This window comes from Sylvia atricapilla, chromosome 3 (genome assembly GCF_009819655.1).
Source record: "Sylvia atricapilla isolate bSylAtr1 chromosome 3, bSylAtr1.pri, whole genome shotgun sequence".
In the NCBI taxonomy this organism is placed as follows: Eukaryota; Metazoa; Chordata; class Aves; order Passeriformes; family Sylviidae; genus Sylvia; species Sylvia atricapilla.
In genome coordinates, this window is record NC_089142.1 from 91,476,606 (window position 1) to 91,489,262 (window position 12,657).

The window sequence follows — 12,657 nt, forward strand, 5'->3', positions numbered from 1 at the left end:
TTATGCTTTTGGTCCCCTTCCTCCAAGGGGACAATCTTTTTGTGTCCTTTCTCAGCAGCTTTATTGCAGTTAGGGGGGTTAGGCAACCCAAAGAATGAAACAACAGCCCCTCTTTCAGACTGCAGCAGCCGCTTCAGTGACCCTGAACTGCCACGCAGGCACACGTGTGAATGTGAAAAGCACATGGGTTGCAGGGACAGAGGTCTCACCCCCCGCGAAACCTGGGAGGAAATAAGATGTAGCAAAATGCCATTTCAGCTCAACCCCTGCCCAAATTGTTCATCTTCCACCTGTAGAACCCTGCAAAATGGTCAGGCAGCACTGGACTCTAGCAGCTTTGGAATGCTTTGTGCCCCCTGGCATGAAAGTGATCAAAAAACTAGAGTGTATTGATCAGAGAATGGATACTGAAGGAAGAAGGGGATTGTGGAACATAGGGAAGTATCTTATTGCCTCTCATTTCTATCCCCAGGAGCTCCTTATGAAGAGATATTCCTACCCTGGGTTTACACCTGACACCTCCCCTCCATCCACCCCTTCCCTCACTCGTGTCTGATCCATTCTCTGGACTTCATTTGCTAAACTAAGAGGATCCCAGCATCAATCAACACAGACCACAGAGAGATGAACCCTGTACAGTGAAGAAAGAAGATTACAAATCTTACTTCAAGGGTAGAAATTGAGAATTGTATCTCTCAGGAGTTTATAATTTACTCTAGCAAACCACAAAGCACTAAACATCAGCTATGAATTTTAAACGAAGAAAGCAGGAGGTGTGAGTGCACAGGGATCAATAAACTGTAGGCCCTGGACCACAGGGATACCCTGTAAGCCATACACTCTTGGCAATCTATGGCAAACACTGAAGGCTAAACCATCAACCCTAAGCAATAACCACTAAAGCTGGGTGAAAACCTGGAAATGTTGCTGCTGGTGTTTTACAACTTTTCTTGGAGGTGGAGAACATGACAGAGAACCATGGGTTCTGGCTGTCAGATGGTGGTTTTGACAAGTTCTTTGTACTATTACACCTAGACTCTATTAACACCCCATGTGGGGGTACTGGATCTCCAGCACAGCATCAGCTCCACTGATGGCATCGTGCCCCTCCCATATATTTTCCACATCCCTTTGTTGGAATGAGTGATCAGCATCAGCCAAAGGTCTGGCACAGGTGGAGGAATGCAGATTTACCTTCTGGGGTGTAGGGCCCACATTTGCATAGGGACCCAGGGAGATGGAAACTCAGAAGTGACATCTCCCACTTTTGTGAAGAAACTTGATGGTCCTCTATATTTATCTCTGATTTTCATTAAGTTTTTTATTTGTCCAGCCTTCACACTGTATAAGTGCTGTTCAGCTGGCTGCAGAGGGGACAGAGCATGACTGCTGAAAATCAGGAGACTGGTCAGTATTTTTCAAAGATGATGCAACTTGCCCAGGCTATCCTTCATGTTCTTATGCATATAAAACTTCTGCAATTTCAGAGGTGCTCACAATGAATAATATTATTAAAATTCCTGACATCAGTATTAAACATTAATTAATTTTTCTCACAACATTCCACAGTGTACACCATTATTATCATCCTGTAAGGCTTAAGCTGTACCATATCCATATGTACACACTTCTCTTCTAAGACATCAGAATATCCATCAGCATGATGGCAATGTTTTGGAAGCACTCCATAAGCAGTCACCATTCCCATAAATGTTCTATTTGTGAATGCTCTATTTCCTGAATATGTTTGAAAATTGCATCCTGAGTGTGATTCCAATGCTACACACGTTCTATCGGGAAAACAATTACGCCCTTGTAGGAAAATGTGAATTTCAGGTTTTCAAAGCAAAAATCCTGAGAAAGAATGAAGACCATCTCTAGGATGCCTTTCACTATGTGACATGTACTGGTAGGAAGTTCTTATTTCCAAAACCTCAAGAAATACTGCATTTATCATATTAGAGTCATAGTTCAAGAAGACGCTGTAAGTAATGCAGTTAAACAGCTTAATGCTACAGTTGTAACCTAAGCTGTTCTCATTTATTACTGCCATTGTGATTGATACAGTTTGCACTCTCTGTAGCATTTCAGATTCATAACAGCATAGTTGTTAACCAGGACTTTGATTCAGCTATTTTTATAATGCATGCATAAAAGATGCAAAATGGCAAATCAGAGATAATTATAATTAATTGCACCAGCAAGTACTAAAGCATCCGTAGCCAAAGAAAGTTAGCATCTTGCAGCAACGTGCTTAGAACAAAACAGGTAAAAATAAATGTAAATAAGATATTAGTTTCTGGATGAATGTATAAGAGAGGAAGTTGTTATAAATGACAAGGCAACAGTGCCATCTTGAGGTTACTAGAGAATTAAAGGAAGAGGAAAGCCAGACTCTGCCCTCTCAAGGCATGTTACCTTTAAATGCAGAAATGTGTGTTCCAAGAGAAAAAAAAAAAATAACAACTCTCAAGTAATTTCCTTACCTTGGTTGTGTTAAAATTTGTAAACATCAGCCCTTTCAAAAGATGAATGGAGAGATGGAGCACCTTCCCTATGAGGAAAGGTTAAGATAATTGGGATTGCTCAGCCTGGAGAAGAGAAAGCTTTGAGGTGACCCAGCTGTGGCCTTCCCATACCTGGACAGAGCCTACAAGAAAGATGACAGTCTGTTTACAAGAGCATGTTGTGACAAGACATGGGGGAATGGCTCTTAACAGAAAGAGAGTAGGTTTAGATTAGATTCTAAGGAAGAACTTTGCTGCGAGGGTGGTGAGGCACTGGAACAGCTTGCCCAGAGAAGTTATGGATTTCCTGGATGGCCCCTGACAGCACTCAAGGCCAGGCTGGATGGAGGAGCTCTGAGCAACCTGGTTTAGTGAAGTGTCCCTGTCCATGGCAGGTGAGGTTGGAACCAGATGATCTATAAGGTCCCATCCAACCCAAACCATTCTGTGACTATGAGTATGATCTTTCATGAATCAGTATTAATTTATTTCTTGGCTGCTTGTTTTCCTCCTTTCACTGATACCTCCATTTTACAGACAAAACATTCTTGAATCCTTTGTATTTTCTCTGCCTTTTCTAACACCACTGTTTACCTTACCCTTTAACGTTTTATGGGTTAAGCCATAAAGACCCCATGAAGGCCAGAACTGCATTGCACTGTAATGCAGGAATTGAGGCACAGAACAGAAAAACCTACATGTGCAAACATGGTGACAAAGCAGGGATTTGCCCTCCACATAGTGAGAAGCTTCAAAAATATGAAAGAATGCAAAAGAAAGCTGCATTGATCCACATGGCACATTCTCACCACATCCACTGCTGAGGAATGACCACCAAAATGTTGGTAGTTTTAGATTAGCAAACAAAATAGTCATCTCTAATTCTTTTAAGGAAAGGTTGTGGTGAAAACAGCAACCACTCTGCAAGCAAATGTTAAGAAGGAGTTAAGAATCTGCTAGAGCAGATCTGTAGTTGGGTTACACAAGTACTTCTTTATCTGCAAATCATAGAATGATTTGGGTTGGAAGAGACCCATAAGATTATCTAGTATGTCAAATTAAATTGATGTTTCAAAGATTCTCTCTTAGGAAGTAAAAACTATCTAGAATATTTCCTCAGATTACATTTATAGCTCGATAAGGAAACAGATGTCTTGAAAACAAGCTGTTTTCTAAGAATGTGTTTTATGGCATTTCAATCCAGAGGAAAAAAAAATCTTTATATAAAACATATACCAGACACAACAGTTTCAAAGGACATTTTAAAATTCATGACTTTGAGTGCATGATACTTACACTGCCCTAAGTGAGCAACTCCTACACCAGCAGAGAATTGTTAAGGGTCAGATGGAGATACCTCCTAAGCTTCAAGAAAATACGGATTTACTATTTAAAGGCCAACTGCCCCACCCCAAAACACACACGCTAATACACTGGATGGTGTCCCATCATGGACAGCAGTCTCAGGGGATCAGTTTATAACACAGTTTCAAGGCCAGGCAAGAAAGTGTTATTTCAAATGCCATGCCGTGACAAAGGGCATGTAGGAGGTATGAACAAGGCATTCAGCTGCTCAGGCAGAAAAGGAGTATAAGCTCAGAAATTATCTTATTCTGACCCATCCAACTCAATGATCAAAACATAACATTAAAAGTAACTTGCTTTGATAAGGCACTTACTAGTAGGAAGAGATGCATAAAATCTTTGTGCTCTTTTGTCAAAAAATATTTACAACTGCAGAAAAGAAGGCACTGTTTTCCCACATATACAGAATATCAACACTTTCTTTATCAACAACTGTGCATTACATACAGCATCATGTGAATCTCTGAACATTTTTCACCTGAAAAATTTTTCACATCAGATTTTAAACAAATGATTTTAAACAAATCATTTTTATATATTCATTCTTTATATTTTTAGAAGAGTATAGTGTGGTAAACAGGAGGACCAAAATATTTTTCTTTAATAATACAATTAATTGAGTTTGTTTTATTTGGTATCAAAAGTACCTATTTTCATCATATAGCATCTTATGCATTTATCATAAACTACCTGTCATAAACTAAGAGTTTGTACAACTGTTAAATAATTTTTCAGTAGGTTCTAGCTTAAGAGAGGGAGGCACAAGTATCTGCCTATACATTTAATCTTCTTTTCAAGGATAAATATATGTTACAGTTTCAACGCATGCCCAAGATTTGTCTGCTTTTTGATTGATAGTTTTTTTCCAGTTCAGCCAGTGCTTGAGCCCGTAGATTTGCAGCATATAGACGCCTTTTGAGATCAGAGCTTTTCCCTTTGGAAAGGAGATAGTTTTCCATATTATGAGGAGGCACAGCTTTCTCTTCACTTCCATGTAAGAGTGAGTTCTTCTTGGTTGTAGAAAGGGGAAGCGGGAGTGCGTTATCTTAAGAGATCAAAAAGTACTGCATTAGTGTATCTTTCAGCATTTATTGATTTTAACCCTGGTGCCCATTTTGTCATCTACCTATGGCTTTAAGTGATCTAATTAAATGTATCTCAGTTAATAGCAACAAGTCTTTTCTATTGCTTGAGAAAAAATTGAAAACAATTTTTAAATGATGGTAAAAGGACATATGCCACAGTCATTTTATACCTAAGGAAAGATTAGTTGATTAAGAAGAAAAGACAATGTTTCTCCTAAAGGCCAGGAATTAAATAAACAGTAACATAAACCAGTTCCAAAAGAAAATGAAAAATGAATTTTCAGCTTTTTAATTTTTTTCAGCTACTGAAAAAAATCTTGTCTTTCCTTCACAGCAGGGGAAGATTGAACCTGTCCAGTACTTTGTACTTTACCCACATTGTTCCAACTCTGTCCTTGCATTAAGTCACTGGGGTACAAATTAGGCTCTGACTTGATGAGTAACAAGTTTAGGTGAATTAAAAATTAACAAGCTACTGTCACTGCAGCCTCCATAACAGGAATTTTCATAGTGTATACTATAGCATGCCACTATCAAAAGGCAGTTAATGAGTCCAGAGTAGAAAAACTGCCATCAAAAGCTATATAACAGCTGAGTTACCTCATATAAGAGTCAACTTCACAAGGCCAAACTTAAATAAAAATCGCTCCTTAATCAAAGGTCTAACTATTCTAATCTTAACACTGAAGCCTTATTGTCAATTTATGAGGCTACAGCAAAAATGCAATAAGCACAAAAGAGCTAGAAGGAACTTTAAAAGCCAGCAAATCTTTCAGCATTTGTTAGCTTCATTAGTGTAAGTCAGATCTGTTTTAATATTTAACAGTTCACTAAAAAACAGAAAATCCCTGCAAAAATAGGGTAGTGTTAGGACGCTGCCTTAAAAAACAGGATTTTTTTGAGATTCCATTTTATTGTCAAGTGAACCACCCAATGAACTTCTAGGAGAAATTAGGGCTCTAAGAGATGTGTGAGATGCAATCTAGTTGTGAAAAATACAGCAATATTTGAGCAACTGAAAATACAAGCAAGCAATCTTGGTACCACTACTGAAAAAGCTCTTGATGCATTTGTATGAGAATAGGCATCATTTTAGAAATCGTGGTACAAGAGCACCATGGACTGAAAGGGAAAAGCAGCAAATCACATGCTCTACAGCTATTGAAAGATTGTAATAACTATGTTCACTTAGCTGCATTATCTAGCTTGAGGTATTAACCACCCAAACTCGCTTTGCCTATCCTCAAAAACTAATATGACTGGTAAGGTCAAAATATCATGTAAAGGGGTAGGAAATGCAGAAGAGAACAGAAGGAAGAGCTCAAGCTCATTTGCCTTCAGTCATCCAGTTTTAGATGCAACATCAGAAAGCCAAAAGCAAGTTCGTTCTCAAATTCTTTAATGTGTCGATGCCAGACAAGATGTTGAGAGACGGGTGGAATTCTCAAAGTTGACAGAAATGTTAGAAACAGCTCAAGGAGCATTTTCTAGGGGCATTTTTACTTTGTCGTTTTCTGCTCTGATAGGCATTTCTTGGGAAAAAGAAAAAAAAGCTACTTCAGTTTTATTTGCTTTGGAGGCATTGACATGCTTATTTTGCTTTATCAGACCAAAATTTAATGAAGAGAGTGTTATTGCACGCTAAAGAGTGTTCACTTGTCTTTTTTCTAGGCTACTACTTCTGACCCAGCCCTTCACTATTCCTACCACTACCTAAAAAGGCATTTAGCTACCTGAATATTATTTTCAATAACAAAAGATGGGAGCATTTAACAGCCTTATGATAGCAAAGACTGAACAACCAAGGGCAAAGTGAGTATAAAATATTACTGTAAAACAGACTGGACTTGAGGTACTCAGGAAGCATTTTAGTACATTTTCAAATATGAGTTTCTTTCATTCTATAATAGCAGTGTGTATTCTTCATAGTTTATATGATGCACCCACCAGTCACAGCAGGCCCCCTTGCAACAAATATTTCCCATGTTGAAGCTTTTGGAAGTTTAATGAAAGCTGAATTTATTAGACATGTGCAATTTTATTAAAATTAACTAAATCAAAGTTCTGTAAAAAAGACATCCATACATAAAATAAGTGCAGCTCTGAGAAAGGTTTGGGTTACAAGAAGGCACATCCCTAAGTTCACCACAAGAACCTAATTTCCCAGGCAGCACAAGACTGCAGTGCAAACAGTGCTAACTCAGACTTATGTCTGAGCATCACTCATTAAGTCCTTTTGCAAAGCAGAAAATCAAAAGTCTCTTCTCAACCATGCAGCCATAAATGGGCTTTGCCTTGCCCTAAGGGGACTGTGCCAAGCACGCTGAGCACAAGGGGATTTCTTCTGGTCACACCTGCATACATTGACCTGTGCAAACGCCTTCTTGCATATTTGCATACCTGGACCTTCCACGCACGTTACTTCCTGCGGCTGCTGCTTTTGGAAACTGCACCTCTTCATCAGGTTTTCAGCTCTGGTTTGGAAAGAGAAGTTTAAGCTTTTTGTTGTAAGGCTGTAGAGTTTCTAATATAGACTATTATAGGTTAGTAAGATACCTAGCAAGTTTGTCCTCTGCCAGTCTCTCCCGAACACAGAGTTCCCGTTCTCTCTCTGGAAGCAGAAATATGGTAGTATGCAGTGTGAACATGTAAATGTTAGAATGACTGTGCATGGTGGGCTTCTCTCAAAGGGAAAGACAGCAGTAACAGCCAGTCAGATGCATCCACACTTCTGATTCTATGGCTCTAAACAGAGGTAACTGCTGTGTAGATACACTTTTATCAGTGCACTAGTAAAGTGCTGGCAAGTACTCTGAACTGCCAGGCACACTTCTGTCCCAAACTCTGACATGTCTGCAACAACAAAGAGATAGCAACTTTCTGATTAAATACCCTGCTTAAAACAGTAGCAGCTGTTATTCAGGCTCAGATAAAAAATACATATGGTTAAAAACTGTATTGCAGAGCCTACTGCATGCACAGAGATTTTATGTGGGCAGGAAATGCCAACACCTGAGGACCAGGCACCTATAGACTCACAGGTAAGCTACCTGTGGGGTGCAGCTTTTATAAGAGCAGTTGACAGTTTACTCAAAGATTTATTTTTTTTTCTCTCCAGCATCAGGCTCACCTTAGTTTACATGTTAGTACAGGCAGTGTTTACTTACACAGTAGCTGAAAAGCAACCTACGCTGCACAGTGCAAACCCTACGTTTCTGTATACTTTCCTAACTGCTGCTCATGTTTAATAATCTTCACAAACCATACTTCCACATCTAAACTGCCAATTCCACCTTAGCAACTTAAAACAGAAGCTAGTATAGTGGAGTAAGCCCTGAGCATTCTTGGTTTGGTCTTTAGACACAATTCCAGTGGTGAATGCAGGACTACAGTATCCTAGTGCATTAGAATGAGGGTTGTGAAAACTGTCTACTTTTCTTCCTCCAACTGAGTCAGAAGCCCATTGCCCCCCGCTTCCCAAAACGGAATAGCATACGCTCCAGACGTTGTTCTCTCTCTTTAATGGCTTGCTCTCGCTCCTGTAACTGTTGCTCCTTCCGTTTCAGCTCAGTCACGGCAACATCTGAGAATTGCAACCTTTCTGGAACCCATGGTCTCAAGCCTCTTCTATCAAAGTTTTGTTTTTGTTCTTCTGTCACCACATCTTCTATCAAGGGGTGCTGCAGAATATCCTCAACAGACGGCCGGCAGTAATCCTAAAGGAAAGACATTATCAAGAGGTTCCATCTGTAAGAAGAAACATTAAGGCCAGAGATTCCCAAGCAGGACCAGCTGAGGTGCTACACAGTGAAGGAGAGACTGGAGAAAACTGGAGTTAGGAAGCAGTACCACAACCAGAGGGAGGTAAAAAGCTCCCAAAGCTAAGGGATGAGGCTGTTACAAGCCTTCAGATCCAGATCTGCAAGCCTGTGTCTCCCAGCCCAGGGACCCTCTCTCTTTGCAGAGTCAGAAGGGAGTGGGTGAGCCTGCAGAGGCAGTGGCCAGCAGATTCCTCAGCTAACACTCTGCTGAGCAATCCACACCTGCTGGAGGCTTGGGTGCTTGTTACAGCTTTGTTGTACCATGCCATGTTCTTCTCAATACCCCCACGTCAGCCCTGGGGGAACAAGCTACACATTAGCCATAAAAAGCAAACCCTAAAATGAAGGCAAAACAGCCCCTTCCAGATTCCAAACACACTGGAACCATTTTAACCCTGAAATTATAAAACCTCAATAAGCATGTAGTCAGGAAATCCCATGTAAGCCAATATGGAGGCAGCCTTTTGGCATCCTGTGACCCTGGCATGACACGTGAGCTGCTGCCTTTGTTTGATGGACTCAGCACAACTCCTCCCTCCTTCCTCTACAAGTGACACTGCCAGTGATAAAGTTATAACAACCACGACTCCAGGTTGGTTTGTTTCATAATTGAGGGGAAAAAAAAAAAAAAAAAAAAAAAAAAGTATTTCAGTACTAGCTCAAATTAGAGGTGGAAAAATTAGTAACTAGTTCTTACCTTTACATTCAGCATCTCCTTGAGAAGGTCATTCAGCTCATCTGAGTAACGATATGGTATTCGCCTGAACCTCCCTTCCCTTATCTTCTCTGCCAGCTCCTTTTGGTTGTAAGCTGTAAATGGAGGCCTGAAGAAAAAAAAAATTCTTGGATTTTTTCACTAGTTTTACAGGACTTATCAGACTATGAAAAAAACCTGCACTCAAGATTTTTTTTGACTACCTAATGTCAAGACCAATAGAAAAATAAAAATCTAGGACTAGTCACTGAAACCTTTAAACTTTCATCTATACAAAATATAATCACACCTACATTAGCAGTTATGTTCCACATTTGTTATCACATTACCATACTTACGAAAGAGCACATAATTCATACACAAGACAGCCTAGCGACCAGATGTCAGATTTTTCATTGTATGACATGTAGTTCATTTGTTCCTAAAGAAAGAGAACAATCTCAGGTTTATTAAAAAAAGACATGGTTCCACTATTACAGGATAATCAGCTACTATTCAATCCTGAAATAAATAATTAAATACTGGAGCAACTTTTAATATTCCATCCTAAATAATATCCATAGCTACTCTTACTAGAAGGATTTTAACTATTTGTGGCAGTACTACACTGCAAGACCAAAACGTTGCACCAATCTTTAGCTGATGCAACTCCATTTCAGTCAATAATAATCCTTCTCAAACAAAGTACTCTGTATCAGGAAAATAAGTCGTTCCTGCTCATTTCCACTACAAATTAAAATCCTACTGTTAGGAGGTAATTTAATATGCTATTTACCTCAACAATATGGGCCATAAAAGCTCTCTAACTTCCTTGTTCCTTTTGAGGAACAATATACTCCAACATCGCCAATGTCCCAAGAATATAAGTAAACTTATACAGTTTACGGAACAGCAACTGTAGAAGGGCATTGATTGTGTGGGGAAGACAGGAGATTAAAATAACTGCAAAATAACCTTGTCTCCAGAACATACATACTCTATGAAAAAAGCCACCTGCATTTAAAACCAATTCTTGATTAAAATCTCCCAAACATACATGGACTCTGAGCCCAGCACTGCACACCTTGGAGGGGCAAAAGAGAAGACAATGTATGGAAGGAAGGTCTTACTGGAGACATGTAATATGGAGTGCCAACAAACGTTGTGGCAAAGCTGGTGTCATGGTGCAATATCCTAGCCAGTCCAAAATCTCCAAGTTTCACATTCTGTTTGCTGTCTAGAAAGACATTTGCTGGTTTCAGGTCACGGTGTACAGTGACTCCACCATCGCTCCGCCTGTGACACTCCTTCAAGGCCAATGTCAACTGAGTCAACACTCGGAGAACAAAGCTCTCATCCAAAAAATGCCTGAAAAATGAACACAATTGGACATAAATGGACTTTCTGAGCATACATCAGTCTGATTAACCACTGCCTGCTTTAGTTCCATAACATTTTAACACTACTGTCATAAAACACCACTGAAATAACCACTATCAGTAATAAGCATCCATGTAGTTTACGTCTAAATCCTGCAGTATTTCCTTCCTTCTTCCTCCAAACTGTCAAACATGTAGCATTTTCACTTCTCACAACACAAATACCAACTTGATGCTTTTATGATGTGTCCCTTTGATCACTTAAGATAATAATATGTTGTCACCTGTTAATAATGAGCAACGTACAATAACAGCCAATACAGGGTTGATTAAAAATCAGACTTCCTTAAATGAAAACAGTGATGCTGGTGGGCAGCTGCAGAACTGTTTTAGACTGTCTTCACAAAGTAAAAGAGGTGATGCCACGTACCTGCTTGACCTAAGAGCAAGAAAATTGACACAATACTTAAATAGGACACGAAGTCTAAGATTATACCAAGGTGAAGCCTTATCAGCTTGATAACTCCCCAAGCTCTATGTACAGGCAGACGAAATAATTTTTCACATTGCGTTCAAAATCACTCCTCTCCTCCACACGTTTTAGTGTTCTCATAAAACACAGGGTCCCAGGAGTTTTACCAGTAGGGAAGGTCAAAACCCACAGACCAAGTTGCCTGTCAAAAAGAGCTGTGGCCTCCTGGCTTACGTTCTCGACCCCATTCATAGCCAGAAACACCTCAACAGCTTCTGCCTCACAGGGGAGCGCTGGGCTTTTTAATGCTTCAGCACCAACATCCAATCCGGTGACACATTCAATAGCACAAGCTCCCGTCGCTGTTATAGCTTTGTTCAAAACCTCTCACATATGAGAAGAGTTGTTTGGTCCAAAAGGTTAAATCCGAAACTACTCAGAAACTACAAAATAAGCTTCCCTTCTCCCTGGGCTGCCCAATGCTCGCGCAAGACATTCCAAAGGTGCCACAAGAACCTTTCACGTGCCTTTCTTTCGCGCACTTGGCGATCAGGCTGGCCAGGTCTCCCCCATCGCAGTACTCCATGACGATGTACAGGGTGGTGCTGCTCCTGTCGATGATGCGATCGTAGTAGCGCACGATGTTTGGGTGCCGCAGCTCCCTCAGCAAGTTTACCTCGGACACGAGCATCTGCTTCTCCGACTCCGTCATCGTGCCATAGTCCAGCTCCTTCCATACCAAGATCTGCAGGGGCACAGACACGCTGAGGAGTGACAGGGACAGCAGCCGGTGCCGCGCGGGGGGGAGAGGGGCTGCCACAGCCGCTCGCTCGCGTGTCGCGGAGAGCCGCCAGTACCGGGCAGGGACGCACGGCAGCAGCAAAGCTGCGCCACCCCGCCACCGCCGCCTCCTCCTCACCTTGCCGTCGGCCTTGCGGCGCACCTTGCGGCACTTCCCGTAGGAGCCGGCGCCGATGGTGAGCAGCACCTCGTAGTCGTCGGGGCGGCCGGGCATGGCGGGCAGCGCACGGACCCCGCCGGGGCACGCAGGCCCCTGCGCTCGCGCCGCGACGTTCAAACGCACCGCACCGCCCGCCCATTGGCCGCGCCGCCCGCGCGCTCCGCCCGCCCATTGGCTGCGCCGCCGTAAACAGCGCCCGCGAAGGCCGGCGGGTACGGCCGTTACCGCCGGGGGCGGGGCCCGCGGCCCGCGCACGCCGCGAGACCGGGGCGGGGCCGCCCCTCGCCCCGCCCGGGGCCGCCCCTCGCCCCGCCCGGGGGCTGAGGGACGCCCTCCGCAGCTGGTCCGCGTTTCGCTTTCTCTTCGCCGACTG

The 12,657-nt window shown here is 41.9% G+C and overlaps 1 protein-coding gene across 1 annotated transcript; it reads right to left on the reverse strand.

The window, feature by feature from the left end:
* Positions 1-4,465: 4,465 nt before the first annotated feature.
* On the reverse strand, positions 4,466-12,361 carry NEK2 (NIMA related kinase 2). The gene is made up of 9 exons (XM_066316149.1): positions 12,243-12,361; positions 11,851-12,068; positions 10,603-10,840; positions 9,832-9,914; positions 9,476-9,602; positions 8,454-8,673; positions 7,514-7,568; positions 7,358-7,431; positions 4,466-4,917 (listed from the first exon to the last, which is right to left on the reverse strand). The coding sequence occupies exons 1-9, from the start codon at positions 12,336-12,338 to the stop codon at positions 4,691-4,693; spliced, it is 1,338 nt and encodes a 445-aa protein (XP_066172246.1). The 5' UTR covers positions 12,339-12,361; the 3' UTR covers positions 4,466-4,690.
* Positions 12,362-12,657: the final 296 nt, after the last annotated feature.